Here is a 19,370-nt window from a genome sequence, read left to right as displayed (position 1 = left end):
TAATTTTCATTTGCGTAATTTTAATTAAGGGATTCTGTAAAATACGAGAATGATTATAGTTAATTTGTAACTCCGTAGTTGTTTGATAAATAGTTGGTTAAGAATAATTAAGAATTATCTCATATTATCGTGAGAAATAAGAATTCCCTTGAAGAGGAAAACAAGATCATAACAAAAAATAATAATAATAATAAATAAAATGAATATCTCATAGATAAACAAATACATCTTGTATTTTTTATCGGTCGATCATCCTTTAAACCACTAACGATATATACACATCAATGATTACAAAAACTATAGATAAGAGTACGTCTTACGTGTACATTAGGCCCCGTGCAGGTCCGGGTGTTAAAAGAATAGGCCTGTAGCAGCGCTAAGCTTGTCGTAAAAGGCGACTGAATGGTGCTACTCAGAACCCTAGCCGGGGGCTAGGGCGCTTTGCCCACAGAGCAGCTGGGATGTGTGCCCCAGGTGGTTAAATGGGGTACCCCTGGCGTGTTACATGCTGGGGTTGTCAGGCTATAATACGGAAAACCTGACCGCAAACCATAGTGGTGCACCGTGTTGGGAAAGATGCCACGTTCAAATCAGTGGCAATCAAAATTTGTCGACCCCATTGTCCTTGTGTCCCATCCCTTTTTCATTTCATCATCATTTCATGTTCATTTTAACATCAATTTCATGTTCATCCTCTGAATATAGCTGAAATATTGCTGCGCAGACGTTAAACCCCAACAAACAAACAAAACAGTGTACATTAGTTTGGATAAGTATATTTGCCTGACAAATTTGAAACGCAACATTCATATTTTGCATGTAGTACTGTATTTGTAGACAAACTATTTATTTACTGAAATTAAATCTGTTGACATCATGACACTAAACAATGCCAAGTACAATTCAAGTGTCAGTCTCTGTCAGAATCAGGTAGTGGGTGAAACATGGCATGACAAACCCACCATTTCAATGTTTCATTTGTCTATTTGCACCATCAAAATCAAGGGAAAAAAGCAAGATTTTCTATATCAGTTTGGTAGTTATGAAGTTATAATTTCATTGAAATGCACAGAAAATGAACATTTCAAGGGCAGATAACTCTTTCAAGAACCTATTTTTTAACTTTCTATTTGCAAGTATCTTAACATGTCCAGTGATGAAGATCAAATAATGATCTTTTCAAATAAAGAAAATATCCTTTAGTGAAATTATTTTGTCAGATAGGTGTAAATTTTATATGCATTTTATTGATCTTCCCGACTATGCCTGCTTTTCAAGAACTAACAATTTACTTCATATTTTGAGGAATATACGATATCATTTGTATCTTCAAATATTATACCTTGAATAAAAAATATACTTGATCACGGTTATGATAACCCTTATTAAACTAAATAAAATAAAATCAATCCTACAATAGCACAATAGCTCAACAACAAAAAAAACAAAAAAACAAAAAACGAACAGTTTGAACTAGTATATGCACTTTACAGGTTGTAGGAAATTTATGCACTATAAATCTTTTTATCCTATACCGTGATGCGTAGAATGTTAGACTCAGCTTTTCCTTCTCTTTGAAAAGTAATACCGTCATCGTGTTGATACCCTCACTACGCAATTTCTGTTATTCAATCAAGGTAAGTAAATCGCATGTGATTGCTATGAAATAAAAGGTATTTAACTTGATACCTCATATGAAATATTTAATTTTATTTATTTCGTTTTTATTAAAATTGGTTACCACAGAGATAAATCCGATTGTTTATGTTAACATTGTATCATTGTCATTATTAGTTGTTATTGTCAATACTGTTTGACAGTGGGTATATGAGCCTTACTATAGAAGAGTTTCCCAGTCTTTGAAAAAAAATAAGCTTGTTGTGTTAGAGTTGTCATTCTTTTGATCAGATAACGATGCTTATCATCGAAAGTTATACATCTAGAAATGCTTTTGTATGATAAGACGGTTAGAAATTGTTTTCAGCTTATATTATTTTTTTCTTATAGTAGTTTGGTGGATAGGTAAGAAAAGAAAATATCATTTGTAAAAAAAAAAAAGAATAAAAAACAAAACAAAACAAAATTTATTAAAAAATATATATATTAATTGTGATATTTTGTGATTTTGCATGAAGCACCGACACCTTGAATATGTTTAAGCAATATTTTAAGTAGTATAGATTTATTGATAATCCTAATAGGATAGCATGCAGATAATATTTGGGTTGAATGAATTTTCTTAAATCATATATATTAAGCTCATAATATCGCGCATTCATATGCTTAAAGATTTTGAAATGGAATCTGCTCTCTTAATCCAAGCCTATTTTGCAGGCAACATGTAGTATCGTAAGGGATTGTCATGGGTGTAGGAAATTATATATATTACGAAACGCACATGCCCTGTTTATATCTAAAGCGGCATCCATAGTTCCTATCGCTGCTCACTAAAACAATTTATCCTGCTATTTATATAGGTTGTAAATAAGCATTCATGGATAACGGGTGCAGTGAAACATATCTAAGTCGAACCCTAAATAATCCGAAAACGTATCTGTACTATTTTTGTTTATATGAAAATGTATTATGAACCTTAGTAACCGAACTAAAGTTTAAAATTGTTTCGGTTTATGCCGGGGCTACTGTATAATTGTTCTCATTGTATTTGTCAACGGTTTATTGCACAAGTGTTCCAAATGTCGTGTTAAATCTTCTGTTCCTTGTCTGTTTTCTAAATTCAGTTGACAAACCTATTACTGTGAAGGCACTGTCGTGTATTTATATGTCTTCTGTCATCTAAGATTTCCCCCATAGGGCATTGTATTGGATATTTTGTATAAAAATAACTTGAACCAGTTTTAAATTTCATTATACGCTGTCTGTGTTGATCTCTCTCAAAGAAGCAATTTTTCACAAATCTGCAAGCTAGCTTCTGTCGTAAATTCAAATTACAGAAATTATTTCCTAAATCACACTCAAGTGATGAAACAACAGATAAATCTGATAAACTTTGTTTTTTCAAATGACACAATCCCATAAATAGAGAAAAAATATTCAGAATGTAACGTGAAAAATGGCCCATTAGGGACTGAACCAGACAGTAATTTGAAAATGAATGATTTTACTATTGTCTTTTGACGATATATGATTGCTTTTCTCAAATTGACAAAAGAAATTAGATTTCCTGAACTGCAAAAATATCAAAATGCACTTGTGATATCGAATAACCCTTATGCTATGGAAACGTTATTAAGTCTCTAACTTATCAAGGTAGTAAAAGTGTCTTTATTTTTGAATATTTATTAAGTTTGTCGTTAACTAATTATATGAATAGATTGACCTACGTCCATTACAAAATGTAATTGGTTATAAATGTGGAGCTAGGATAAAATGTAGTGTTTGGTAATAAAACTAATAATTTGGTGTTCTTAATTTTTATATAATTAGATCAAAATAGAAAATTATAACAGAGTTACGCGTACATATTAAAAGTTTCATAAATAACTTATAAATTAGGGTTACTTATTATCGTTTAAATAAAAACAAGTATTATAAATCTGAAAGAATATCATTTTGTTTTTAACTAACGAAAGATAAGCAAGTTATATTAGACATATGTGCAAGTGATTTATCTATCAAATCTGGAAGTGATTCATTGAAAATAAACACAACCAGGATAAAAAAAGAAATTAATAAAATTTAATCCAGAAATAACAACTAGATAAAAAATAAACAAAACCAATTAAGACAACGTACAATAAACAAAATCAAACACAGAAAAAAAAAGCAACCTGAACTGACTCAACCAGATACATTGGTAGAGTAAGCGTCTTCTACTTCTCTTGAAATATCTGCCGAAATTCTCATCACATATTATCTCTGGAGTATTCAAAGGGAAATGAAAAACTATGCACACATGAAACGGTGAATGAATCGGTTCTCATGGTGCCGATGAATACACCAAAATGAGCCACGAGTTCATTGTGATTACCCCAATTACCCCAAAATTTTTAAAGATATGACTTCCATTCTTGTATCAAAACGACCCATTTCAGGAATTATTATAATATGCACAGCACGGTACAAAAACTCATTGCAGTGTCGGCAAGGATTGCCATAACATGTGAGTTATGACATGAAAACTCCTTACGTTATGCCAATTCTGAAGGGATTTTACCACAAATGAAAGGAGACAAAACGAGTAGACTTCGCATTTGTCGTATAGATCAATCTTAAGTTTGCCCTTTTGGGCGATCTCTAAAAGTGAGCCAAAAACCTGAGGCTGACTCCAAAGTGTCTGAAGTATCCTTTATCTCAAGTTTTGTAGGAAAAATTCGATGAATAATTTTCTTTTAAGAATCTGCGTATTTTAAGACAAAACGTCTTGTATTTTGTGATACCTAATATCAACAGAATTGACCAAAAGACGTTTCGTCCTTTGGAAAGAATTAGCCACAAATCCAGCCTCATAGGAGAAAAGTAGAGCGAGGAGAGGAGCAGAATTTGTTCCCATTAAAATGCTGACCGTCGGTTGCAATCCATGTCCACCGCGACAATAAAATAAATCGATAAAAAAATCAATCATTTCGAAAACATCTTCTTATGTATTTGTTTAAATATTAAGATTCTCGCCATGTTTTACGTTCTTTTTTATTCAATCTAAGTGTTTTATCTTTCTTATAGTGTTTCAATGAGCATGGGATTAGTAGTCTAAAGATCAGTTTCTCTAGTGTGATGATGCATTACATACGCAAACACAAGAGAAATGAATATGTTGCAATTGTAAGAACAAAGCTTCATTTTACGATAAACGAATGTAAAATTGTCAATGTTATCTAAAGGGAGTCATGATCTTCAAAAATATATTTGGAGATACCGCACCCATAACATACAACAAGACGCATTAATTGACTTGTATTACAAATATGAATAAGTGTTTATTTCAAACTACATTCAGACCTATGAAATATGTTCTCCCCATACTATGGTATCGCATATATATAAGAGAAATACACCATTGATTAAGGAGGAAATGAATTATTTTTCTTTTTTGTTCGACGAAAATCGATAACCAGAAACTATGCTGTACCATCAATATCCAAGTTTGTGTTTTATGACATTCTATTAGCCATATCTTAAACAGAAGGAATGTCTATACATGTTGTAAATTATATCACTGAGAAATAGGATCCTAACAAAATATTCTTTTGCGATTCAATCAAAAGAATTCCGATTATGCAATCTCAGACAAAGGCCTGATCGGGAGTACACTAATATAGAGATATGATGAAATAATATGTTATAGTTAGCGTATAAAATGTACCTAGTTGTAATGAAGGTATAAATCAGCGTATGAACTGGACATGTAATGTAGTACAAGTCTTTATGGATAAACAGACAGGAGCCGATTCATGCATGTCAAAAACGAATCGAGTTTCCTCTCATTTCTTATTCAGGAACACTGACAGACCGCATAATATGTCTTATTTTGTGATTTGCTGTTGAACTATCGGAATAGAAGTTATATTGCTTGTGTATGAAATTGGAACTTTGGAAGAGTTATCTTTCTCAAATTGGTTTGAATAATTTGATTTTATTGGGAGATAGTTTTCTCATAAATGCAGATCTCAATGCAGAAAGGACAATTTAGCCTCTGTAGACGAAGAAAAACATAATTTGTTTGGTTTAACCATTTTAGGCATGGTTTATTAAATTTGTGAGAATTGTAAAATTAAAATGTTTCTAGTTACTAATTATTGGAAATTATTGTAATTCGAGTTTCAGGATTCCAATGTGAATAATAAAAATTACAATGTTACTACATGTAGCTGTCATTTGGTAGGCCGTCGTTGGTTCTTGGAAAGGCGAAAGAAAACGCTTGTTGTCTATTAACGTTTAAACTATAGCTATATGTATTCTGGTATTACTTTTGTAAATCAGTTTAAGAAAACTCTAAACCAAATTACGCACCTTTTAAAAAATAAGGAACAATATACTTCAATCCATGTCATATCACTGCATAGAAAACAATTTGATGTGACATATATTGATCATGCCATGACTAATTTACCAGGGCTTTAGTTTGAGTAGCATGTGTTTATTTAGAATTCAATTTTAAAGGAAAAGGTTGTCAAATTCAATTATAATTTAACAAATCATCACATTGGTGTGAAGTAAAGCACAAACTGAGTTTATGTGTGTTAGATGTACTGTATCGTCCATAAATTGTTCTCTAATGAATAAATAAGTTCATTTGATCAAAGATTTTCCAAGAAGTAAAAGCCAATTGTTGAATTAATTTGGGTGCGGTATTAGTACAGCTTGTTATATTTAAGACCAATAATGTGAAAATAGATATTTTAACTGAAGTACAAAATTGGTGTAACAAAAGAGGAAAACATTGTCAATGAGGTTTATTCATCTAACAAGGTGGTGTCAATTTGTTCTTGGTCACATAAATTTGAAATAAAACACGACAGAGGGACTTGCATGGCCTGATCCTGTTTTTGCCTCCATGCACCGGGTAGTCCGTCAAATCTAATTCTAATTCCGAACTTACCCATCCCCCCTTTTTCTAGTTGCAATCAAAATTTGTCGACCCTGTTGTCCTTGTGACCCATCCTTTTTTTTTATCATTTCATGTTCATTTTATCATCCATTTCATGTTCATTGTCTCAATATAGCTGAAATATTGCTGCTCGGACGTTAAACCCCAACAAACAAACAAACAAAACAAATCTAATTCAGAAACGCAATATCTTCAACAAATATCATATATTAATATTTTGTAGGTTGTTTCGACATTTCTTGTATGTTTTCGTATCCAAAAACCTTTCATTTTTAAAATAGATATGCCTAATAAAACAAATATAACTTTGTTAAACATTTAACCGGCGCCAGAAAAATAAGGCTAATTGTAATTTATTTTTTTTGCAATTCCAGCTACTTAAAAGACTTTCCTATGTACTCTTTGTCTATTTTTTTTTAAATATTGCCCTTAAGACAAATCGTATTAAAACAAATTATATTCATTGTAGGCGGATTATTAACATTTTATTAACAACTGTTTTTTGGATTTACATTTTTCCTTTATGTACATCGGTCAAGCTGGTACTCATGAAAAAGAAAATTGAATCTGATTATATGCATTAAGCAAACAAAATTAACATAGTAAGTACAACCCATTTGCTAAACCATTACTTATGGCTGTCTGAAAGTTTTTTTGTTGATGTCCTTATTTAAATCAGTTAAGTACCAGTCTTTGTAAGAATCAGGCAGTGGATGAAACATGGTATGGTTAAACCAAACATTTTGGAAGTTTAATTTGACTATTTGCACCATCTGAATCAAGGAGAAAAAAGATTTTCAATATCATTTTTGGCTAATTGAGTTACGATTTCATTGATTTGCATTGAAAAGAACATTCCAAGGGCAGACAATTCTGTCCAAGCATCATTTTTCTAACATTCTATTGAAAAGTTTCTAAACAATTCCACTAACGCAGAAATCAAACAATTGTCTTTTCAAATGCTGAAATCATTCTTCAGTGAAATTATATTTTCGGTGTGTTTTTGACATGCAAGTTCCTGATTTTTACCATTTTGCATGATTTTTACGGAAACTTACACTTATTTTTCAAGTTGTATATACATATAATGTTTGATGATTAAATTCAATATATGCTACAAAACATTCGATTGACGAAGAGTAATCAAGGGAACCAAGGTTATAGCGGTAATCAAAAGAATGTAATTCAGGGACAAAGACCAGACATGGAAAAATGACATACACAACAAAGAATATAAAGTAACTAAAATCATACATACAAAATAACAAAAGCAAATGAGCAACTCGGACTCCACTAAAAACTGGGACCATGGACCAGGTGCATCGGTAGGGTAAGGGTCCTCTGCTTTTTTAGAAACACCCGCCGAGTTGCTCATAAAAAGTCAAGTCCGGGGTAGACAAAAGAGGAAAGGAAAACTATGACCCGTTGAATAAATCAGTTTTCATGGTGCAGATGGATACACCATAACGATCCACGAGTTCATGATGACGACCATAGAACTTCTGTAGTAATGGTAATGACTTCAATCTTGTAGCAACATAACCCTGTTCCAGAAGCCTATTTGTTAGAGGTCTAGTGCGATAAAAAAAGTTTCGGCAAGCTCTGGCATAAGGTACGAGTTGTGATATGAACACTCCATATGCAGGTGCTGAAGGGATGTTGCCACAGATGAAAGGAAAGTTGACAATTCTGAATGAAAAGTCATTACGTTTGTCGTAAAGTTTGGTCAATAGTTTTCCTTTACCATCGATTTCTAAGTGTAGATCAAGATAAGAGGCTGACTTCACAGTGTCTGTAGTATCCTTTATCTCAAATTCTTATGGGTAGATGCGATGTATCAAATCCCCGAAATTAGGATTGTTTAAAGATAATACGTCATCTATATAGCGGAAACTGAGATTGAAGGATCTAGCCAAATGATATTCTTCCTTTCTGATCAGATCAGCTATAAAGTCAGCCTCATAAGAGTGAAGAAATAGGTCAGCAAGTAAAGGAGCACAATTGTTCCCATTGGAATGTCGACCGTCTGTTGAAAAACACGTCCACCACACTGGACAAAAATTACAGCATTTTGTAAACATCTTCCTCTGTATAGTTGGAAGATGATTTTGAATTATTTCTTACAACGTATGAGGAATCTCTACCAAGAACTATATTTTTGTATCTAGGTTTACCATCTTTTTTTTTAAAACAACGATTTATTTTGTTTTTAAGTCAGGATTTTAACTGAGTATGGGGGATAGAAGTATACAGTGTTGAAAAATCATAGGTTTTGATGCTATTATATTCAGATCATAGTCTTGAACTAATTTTTTCCAAAAGATCTTTCGAATTTTTCAGGATCCACATTAAATTAATAAAAATAATAAATTAATACCACTACGGGAGTAACAAGTGTTGTGGTAGGACTGCAAACCCTCTTTGACAGTTGTGAGTATAGAAGTTAAAAGTTTTGAAAGAGGTTTGGTGGACATTTTGCAGATCCAGCTATGAAACGTTGTTTGTATGGATTCTTGTGGAGTTTAGGAATCCAGTACATAGATGGTAAATCACAATCATCGTCCTTGGTAAAGAGACCAAAAGAGGACAGCACAGATTTATGGTTTTCCACAATCTCTTCTTTGGGGAGTGTGGAAGTAGTATAGGTCTTATCACTGCTATTATTTTCTACGTCTGCCTCTGATAATAAACGTTGGATGCAAAACATTTAACAGACAAAAAAAATGTTGTTTTGGGCTTTGTCTGCTGGTATGACAACATATTTGTCATGAATAGTAGACAATGTTTTTGCTACATCGGGGTCTTTAAAAACTGATGTAGCCTTGGCACTCATTGACCTACTTAAAACTTTCATTCAAAATTAAAGACCTCACGGCCTTTAACCACTCTGACAGAAAATCAATGTATTCTTGTTCTCGAAGGCATAAGAACTTTATAAGTTATAATTCCAATTTATGAAGCGTGGATCACGGTACATGGGTCCTTAAGAAAGGATATTACGAAGAGATTCGTTTTCGATGATGGTTAAATCCCCCGTAACGACGTGACCAGAAGGACCATATTTGAATGGAGAGGTTTAGAATCAATAACCCCTTTGAAGTATTAAAACTGTCATGAATATTCGTAAAAATGTGCTAAAACATGTTACTGTTTAATCCTGTTATGTAATACGTGCGTCGTTTTAAATTTTCTAATAAAAATCTCCCTTTATAGTAAAAATAATCCAAATTATAACAAAGATATCCGGTCCAGACAGAGATACTGAAACATACTATTATTAAGCGTTTTATATACGATTTCAATACATATAATAGACCACCTGTTTGATGCATTCGGAAAACTCAAGCATTAGCTGTTAATTCGATGACAAACGTATCAGCTAGTATATCAATCTGTTATTTTAAAACATCTTGTGGATGGTGCTCTCAAAGTTATTGCTCCTGCATTCTCAGGAGCAATAGTGCTTAAAAGAAACCATTACCAAATAATTAAGTTGTCAAGATGGTGTATATTTTTTTTTGTTTTTTTTTTTTTAGACAACTAAAACAGGTTATGTCTTAACTTGTGTAATGCACGAAATGAACTATGGTTGTTTCATGTTGTCAACAACCGTCGGCCTCGGTCAATATCGCGTTTGAATGTTCCATCAAACATCATACAATGTATCGCAACTGCCAAAATTGTATAGATATCTTAAAATATCTCATAATAGAGACGATACAGATATAGAAACCGCAAGTCTTTTGAATCATATTTATTTAACTAACAATAGTTATTGTACAAGCCGTTACATTATTATAAATCGAATTAGCTAAAAATGTCTCGCTACTATCAAGTATGGGCTTAATCTCACGCTAATTTTAGTAACACCAAGTTATCAAACTGTCGATCCAAATTCCATCTGACTTGTCGTATATTGATTATTCGGTAGAATATCAATTAAAACAGTTGACAGGAACATTGAGTTGTTTATATACTTTCTTGTTTTTAATTTCTTTGTTATTACTGTGCGATTGTATTTGTATTTGGAGTTATTAACGATGTTATTTTTCTGTTGGTGGTAAAAATGGGTTTGATTTATCATATGTTAAGAGCTAGTAAACACAGCTTTTGGTAATTGAGTTCATGTTTGTTTGACGCACATGATAATAATTTTTCAGATGTAAATATTTGAATAGCTCAAATTTATTGCAAGAAAAACAAACGATGAAGTGAACAAAATTATTCATCACAATGATCCGTCAACATTTATCATAATCACTTTTATAATTTTCAGGAGATATCACACTTTATATTAAAACAATTTGCTGAATGCGTTTTTACTTTTTTTTAATGGTTTTCTTTTTTTTTGCCAATCCATCCTCAAACAAAGTTATCACTCGAATAAATCCGCCCTTCCATCAGTCGTCCATGTACCTTAGATTGTAAGAGCAATTACTAAGTATGAAAATAGGAGACGTGGCATAATTGAGACAGTCATCAATAGAATACCAGGAAACGACCAATCAAACTTCTATATGTCACTGCAAGATCTTCAGTGAAGTGCAAAACCAATACCATAAAGTACGTTGTAAAAGGCGAAACGAAATGATTAGAAATATTTAATTTATGACAAAAAATCTACCTAGTCTACAGAAAAATAAAACGTAAAACAAATACTAGTGATAAAAAAAACAAAAACAACGACAACTGGCTTGGGACAGGCACATAAAGTATGGGACACGGTTAAACCTGTTTGTTTGCTTTCAACCTCCCCTATCATGGAACAACAATTAAACTCTATCGAATTCGAATTCAACTATGTGATCTATACAGAATACCAACACCATAACAAATGGAACCAAACAAAATAAATAAAAAAAAACAATCTGTTCCAGTACTTGCTGTTTTTGTAAGCTAGTTCAAAACCAAAAAGCAACTGATAAGCACACATTATTTACTCAGTCAAAAATATCAATAAAAACACGTCAAACAAGGTAGAGTGGAAAGTGGATCGAAAGGAAGTATATTGAAGCGTAAAAGATGGTTACGCATCATTTGAAGATGCACAAGAACAATACTTTTATTGTTGATACTGTCATTAGAAATAACCATTCAAAGGGTTTCCCAAATAAAGCTTATAAGCACAACTCTTCGTTAATTGTTTGGAATTTTAGGTGTAAATGTGTGTCTATAAAACAAAATTGGTTGGAACGTTGTGCATTTTATAGTGCATCAAATCTTTATATACCAAAATGTAATTATAGTAAAAGAAACTCTTAAAAGTAATAATGAATTTCGAAGAGAGTTTTCTATCTTTACTTACTTTACACCACATTGTCATAACTATATATGTTATACCGTACCTGTCTCAAGAAGAATGCCAAACATGGCTGGCATTGTCCGATCAGATCAATATGTGGTGTAAATCATGTTCATGACATTCTAATTGCAATAATTTATCTTGGAGAGTATATGTTAGTTTCTGCTTGAGCAGCAAAAGGGAAACATGTATCTTGACATTTTTAAGAAATTATGACGGACTTTCTATATTAAGTATACGATTCTAAATGCTTCTGTAATATAATTGTGAGGTGGTTATCTAAAAAAACACAAGAGTTAGTGATAGCCTGTATTTGAAATTTTCAATTAAAACCGTACAAAAAGAAAACTAATTATTGACAAGACGAAATGCCTTACAATGTAATTTGTGCTTCATTTCGAGACTTTTAGAGTAATTACGACAAATGATTATGACACAGAGGCACAATCAGAAAAAGAACACTTCCCTTGTGATATTGATCTAAAGACAGATACAGGTGATTGACTATAGCTTTATCTAGAGGTTTTTCCTGCAATAATCAATGGGAAATTAGGCTCCTGAACACATAGATATTTGTTGACTGTGTCTTAAACAACACAATAGCGTGAAGAGTTTTTACATGCATTATTATTGAAATTTATGTGAACATTTACTTTGACATCTTTAAGTAATTTGATATTGTAATACAATGTATTCAGTTGACACGATTTGTGCAGTATCATTATATAATTTTTGCCGGATTTTTTATTGCAGAAAATAAGTACTACAGATGTGTGATTCTTCTACAATCGTTCTTGTCTTGTAAAACGGAAAACAATATTTTTTGTTGCACTTCACCCGTGTTGTACATAATATTTAAGAGTGACAGGTTTTTGCGCTTGAACAATATCAATTGAAATTTGGAACCAACAAAAAATGTCACTTATTTCTTAATAACTTATCTTAAAGGATGGAAATGACACTGGAAGAGCTGGTATTATGAAAGAACCTTGGAAATACAGAAGTGATACTGAGTGCATGCTAGGACTCGGTGACAAATTTTACGGCAAAGATGATGGTAAGTGTCGAATTTCTAAATTTAGCAGTGACAAGATTGAGACATACTTTCATAGAAATATTGGTTGAAAGTCATGTTCTTTTTTTTGTTAGGAACTTAACTGTATGTAATACAAAAATACCGAAGTATCAACAGTAATAACGAAAACCTTTTCCCCATTTTGTAATGTAAAAATAATTTATTTGATGACAAAAATGAAAATATTACATATGATCAAGTCCATTAAAGAATTTGAATTTCTTTTTGTATATGGCATACACATTTTCAAATTCAACAATACCAATAGCAAGTTTTAGTACTCTGGGCACGTCTTTGAAGGATTAAAATGTTTTAATCATCAGTTAAATAGAGGAATCGAATAATGATACTCCGTGTTTTTTTTTATTCTTTTATTTTTTATTTTTATTCTTTTTTTGTTGTTTTTTTTGTTTTTTTTTTGTTTTTGTCAACATCGAATGATGTTAAATTTGTATTTGTATCATACAAACTATAATTTAATACCGGACCTACAGAATCCTTATATATTTTAATATATTATGTCCTCTATAATTGGGGATAATATTACATTTCGCAGCGATAGTGGACATGAAAAATAAAATAATGAAACCATTAGAATGTGTTAATACATCGTTGTAGAAAGCTTCCATTGTGAGCGACAGGCAAATTATCATCAGAAAAAAACGATACAAAATCGCAGTAGACGGTTCTCTCATCGTGTTTCATTTTATATGACATTCTTGTCAAACAGTCTATCACACACCGAGAAAGGAATTTAACATATCTTTGGCTGAGCAATTTCTCCAGTAAATATTGTTATCTCAATCCAAATCTTATATATGACGAATGCCTTGCATTAAAAAAAACGACCTGCCAATTTTACGATATACATGCGACATGAATCAAGGGTACTTACAGGACACAAATACAGGAGGAGAGACAACTACACTATAACTACGTGATAGTCATTAAGAGGTAATCAAGGGAACTAAGGTTATAGCGGTAATTAAAAGAATGTAATCCAGTGACAAAGACCAGACATGGAAAACAGACATACACAACAAAGACCATAAAGTAACTAAAATCATACAAACAAAGTAACAAAGAGAAATGAGCAACTCGGACTCCACTAAAAACCGGGAGAGCAAAACGGGGAAAAGAAAACTATGACACGTTGAATAAATCTCCCTACTTTAATCTGAGTATAAAGAAAAATAGAAAAAAGTACTGGACGATTTCTGCAATAAATAGAGAAAACAACTTTTTTTACTTTAAAAAAAAATGTAATGTATGTTGTAAGAGGAAACAAGTAAGACATTATGTAAGCTATAACACTTGTGCGAAAGTGAAACTGAAAGTGCACAAAATATTACTTTCAGTCGCACTTTTAATACACAAAATTGATTGATATGGTTGAAATATCTCTAATATTAAAATTAAACGTTAAAATTAAGTGGAGATAGTTATTAAATGGAGCTAAAGATAGACACAATTAATTTATTAACCATACATGTCTGAGATTCGAAGAAATTAGTGTCGTGTCATGGCAACGCCTCCATGCAAAATGGGACCTGAAAGGTATGCACAACCTTGGGAAAAACTTTATTGAAATATGTAATCATGGATGGTTGCTGATTACAGTATCAACAAAATAATGATAGGATAGGTTTTGTTAAAACTCAAAAATTCGTGGGTCTTGAAATATGTACTTAATTAAGAAAAATAATATTATTTTGCTTGCCTAAAAACGCCTAATACATAAGATTCAATTTCCCGTTTTGATACAACAAATTAGCACTACACTATTCACTGTTAAGCCAGCTTCTACTAAATCCTTAATTAAGCAAAGAATGTGCATCAAAAATGATAAAAATTATCTTGTATTGAAAATGTCATTTAAATGCGTATAAGAAGCACATAAACGTTTATTATAGAGTGACTAACAGGGGATCCGAATGTTTTATTTAATTTGTATGCACATCAATTATTTGGCACTTTTACTAAACACAGAACTATTTGTTTAAATTTCATATTCATGATCCATAAATATCATGAAACATTTTTTTTTAATTTTGTAACCTTTAAGCTTATATGAGATTTTCAAACATTGTGTTATTAAGAAGCAGTCTCTTATAAAATCACCCCGTGCAGGTCCGGGTGTTAAAAGAATAGGCCTGCAGCAGCGCTAAGCTTATCGTAGAAGGCGACTAAATAATGCTCAGAATCCTAGCCGGAGGCTAGGCGCTCTGCCTACAGAACAACTGGGATGTGTGCTCCTGGTGGTGGAATGGGGTACCCCTGGCGTATTACATGCTGGAGTTGTCAGGCTATATTACGGAAAACCTGACCGCACACCATAGTGGTGCACCGTGTTGGGAAATATGCCATGTTCCTTGCTCGTTAAAGAACCCTGTTGTGGTATTCGATAGGAGTAGGAACCTTTGCGCTCCGCCACAGGAGGCTAAATTGCCCGACCTTACCCATCCCTTCCTTTTCTAGTGGCAATTAAAATTTGTCGACCCTATTATCCTTGTGTCCCATCCATTTTTTTTTGCATTTCATCATCGTTCCATGTTCATTTTATCATCCATTTCATGTTCATCGCCTGAATATAGCTGAAATATTGCTGGTCGGACGTTTAACCCCAACAATCAATCAATCAATCTCTTATAAAATCAGACAAGAGATATTTTTTGCATGTCAAAAATAAAATTGGCAGTTTGCAAGTGTTATCGTTTTTAATTTGGTTTAGTTTTGTTAATGGTAGTAAAATACGTGAATGGTTTTCTCAAACATACAAATATGAATACAGGAAGGACTATTGTTAAGTTAAGATATAACCTATGTTGACCAAAATACCATAGTTTCCTTAATAAAAAAAATAATGCAAATTATAACAAAGATATCCGGTCCAGACAGAGATACTGAAACATACTATTATTAAGCGTTTTATATACGATTTCAATACATATAATAGACCACCTGTTTGATGCATTCGGAAAACTCAAGCATCAGCTGTTAATTCGATGACAAACGTATCAGCTAGTATATCAATCTGTTATTCTAAAACATCTTGTTTTTTTTTCTACACTATAAATCGCCCATCGCAGGCAGTATATGATTTTAATATAGACCGGTACGCAAAAACTGAATTAGATAGTGTACATTGAGAGCAAATCAGTATAAGGATAAATGAATATCAATATGCATCTTATTCTTTTTTTAATTTAGTGCCTTTCTTAAATGTATTGTTTATGCTATTGGTATAATCTTAGTGATTTGATATTTGAAAACAAGTATATCTGTGTATGAAATTTTGTCGGAGAATATTTTTGATGGAGAAGTTAACCGACCAATTGTTTGTATAGGAACTTTTGTCCCTGATATTTGCTAGACAGTATTTACTGTGACAGATAATCCTCGTGCAATAATTCCCTTATCCGCAAAACACATTATTCGAAATTCTATTAACCATTAATTACTAAGTTGCGTAAAATGCAGACGTTTCACTTACCCTTTTAATTTTTTTTAATACTGTTAATATACAACACAAATTGATCAGCTTGCAATACGAAAATCATAAGTGTCATTTAAGAACTAGTCATTTATATGTAGATCTGAAGATGTAGATCAATGTTGGTAATTGTTTCGACAGGAATACGTTCACGTCGACAACAAATAATATGAGAATGACAAACATCCCCTTCCTTTCTTTGAGTCCTTTCTTTTCCTTTTGTTCCATTAGCAAGTACAGCATAACATTTTTGGCCCTTTAAATGTAACAATGTCATGGAAATTTCATTCTGTTTCAAAGGAAATGTTGGAAGTTTTTGGTAAAATTGAATATGGTACAAACATATTGCTGATTTAAAAAGTTATTTCCCTCACCCTAGGTCTACCTCCTTAAATGGCGTCATAATTGCAAAAAACTCATATATACATGTATATATAGACGATGGCATTATATTCGCTTTGATAAAGTACAATTTTGTGTCTTCCTGAACTGCATACACATGCAACTCGTGTGTTATATATTGTTACATTCACTCATCCCAGGTTTTATTTCATACCGGCCGAAATGTTAAGCAACTTGTTTGCATTACACAACATATGATGGAGACAATTCATATTTACCACATTTAAGTAGTAAAAGAGTAATCAAGGGAACCAAGTTTATAGGATAATCAAACGAATGTAATTCAGGGACAAACACCAGACATGGAAAACAAACATATACAACAAAGAACATAAAGTAACTAGAATCATACATAAACAAAAGCAAATGAGCAACTCGGACTCCACTAAAAACTGGGAGCATGGACCAAGTGCACCTGTTGGGTAAGCGTCTTCTGCTTTTCTAGAAACACACGCCGAAAATGCGTCCGTTAACTCTCGCTGCCTAAAGTAGGCAGGTGATATTCCTGTTTAGTATGGAGTTAATTCTATGTATGGTTCTTTTCAATAGTTGAAAATAAATGATCAGTTTTTTAGATTTTATTTTGTTTTTCATGAATATGTAATATCGACTTATTATTTTTTCAAGATGTTGACTTCTATGTTAAGTGTAGAAGCAAACAATATTTTATGAGGATGATTTACACTCATCACTGTCATGCGTATCCAGATTTAGCCAAGAGAGTTAGCTGAACACAGTTTCTGAACAATTTGTACATCATTTTCCCTTTTTTTTTGTTTTAAAATTGTTCAGAAATAGCGTATTATTCGTTTTCTGTAACTGAAGCATCGAAAAAAATATAAGACAAAAGACCATTTACACTACTTATCTAGATGTAAAGGGATACAAATTATACACGTTAAAAAACATATGAGGGCAGAAACAAATAACAGATATACATGACCTAAAAAGTATAATAATTTTACACGACTTTGATTTGTGTTTAAATGTTTTGCATTCCTTTTTACATTGAAATAATTTGATTAAATAAAATTTGTATCAAGTTTCCTCAAATATTTCTTTCATGGTTCATTCACTTTGTAATTGTAATAGTAGATGTAATTTGTAATTCTACTCAGTCAGAATATATATATTTCTCAGAATCAACGAACAACTCAGTGGTGTTATAATAAAATAGGAAAACAATCTCTAGAGGCATTCAATATCACCGGTTTTATACACCATGATTCTTTTTTTTATATTTCACGCAAACAATTATACAGTTTCTGTTTACACGGTTATAAGTACAAGTTATATGATTGATAGAAAAAGGGACATGTCGTACTTTGAATTGTTGAAATATCACAGAAAGACAATTAATTTGAGACATAAATGATAAAAAGGGATGTTCTGAAAAAGAAATCGATAGCAAATGAAAGCAAATGAAATTTGCTGACTGTTGTAACCTTATAATTTGTCTGGACTAACAATATTGGTGATTATACCGGTGTCATATTGCTTGTTCACATGATCTGTGTCTACAAATACAATAGTAAAAAAAATAGTTTATATCAAACACTGATTTGTTAACTCTTTTTGAAAAGAAATGATATAACTTTCGCACATCTTTCAATAATGTTAACGAAGTATATATGTTTTTTGCATTTTTGTGAAATAAAACAAATAATACAAATTAGACATTTTTTCATATTTTTATATCAAATGCTTATGAATCCAAAAACACCGTATTCATTTTGTGCAATGTGCAATTTAAATAACGAGACTTTTTCAAATTGCTCTGAAAAATGACCTAATAACATCTGTGGCAAAATATCGTTAACTGGTGATGGTGTAATTATAGAAGAATTATACAAGACATTTGGTAAAATATCGTTAACTGGTGTTTGTGTAATTTTAGAAGATGTGAACAAGACATTCGGTAAAATATCGTTCACTGGTGTTTGTGTTATAGAAGAATCGGACGAGACATTTGTATTGAAGACTTGTTAAAATTTTACACATTCGGCTCTGCTAATTTTTTATATAATTAAACTAAAATATCTAAGGCCAAAATAAATGCTTACACTGTAAACGAAAGAAAGATCTTAACAGTGTTATTTGTTTTTTTCAGTATTAACTGTCATAGAGTCATTAAAGTCTATTTACGCATATTATAAACTACTTTTAATAGAATAAACTTAAATTTCCTTTAACCGATTACTTTGAAATACGCTATTCTAACTCCAACACCTGAAATGCCACATACATTATTATAAATATACCTTGTACGCCAGTTCAATACCACATAGTTGCTGCTGAAGGAGGTGGTTAACAAGTACAGATATTGTAATGAAAATGTTATTACAATTGCAATTATGTGTCATCAATTCTTATGTTCAGATGGTTAAAATTCCTATTGATATTCGGTGTTTTAAAATTACAAGACGTATTCATCAAGGCTACGCGTATATATTTGAAACATTAATGATTACGTCTTCAAATATTTTGCCTTCAGGTTTATTTTTTACAGCTATTGAGAGGGCAATGAGCT

The 19,370-nt window shown here is 31.9% G+C and overlaps 1 protein-coding gene across 1 annotated transcript in view; it reads left to right on the top strand.

Moving 5' to 3' along the window:
* Positions 1–12,519: 12,519 nt before the first annotated feature.
* The window catches only part of LOC148603438 (PDF receptor-like), a 38,696-nt gene continuing 31,845 nt past the window's right edge, over positions 12,520–19,370 (top strand). The window contains exon 1 of the mRNA XM_088552632.1: positions 12,520–12,927. Within this exon, the coding sequence (XP_088408758.1) occupies positions 12,849–12,927 (79 nt within the window). The 5' untranslated portion in view covers positions 12,520–12,848. The remainder of the gene's footprint in view (positions 12,928–19,370) is intronic.

The sequence above is a fragment of the Perna viridis genome, chromosome 11, assembly GCF_037379345.1.
Source record: "Perna viridis isolate PV_CMFRI_1.1 ecotype Kerala chromosome 11, ASM3737934v1, whole genome shotgun sequence".
NCBI classification, from domain to species: domain Eukaryota; kingdom Metazoa; phylum Mollusca; class Bivalvia; order Mytilida; family Mytilidae; genus Perna; species Perna viridis.
The sequence above is the reverse complement of the archived record's forward strand: the minus strand, read 5'-3'. Positions and strand labels throughout refer to the sequence as shown.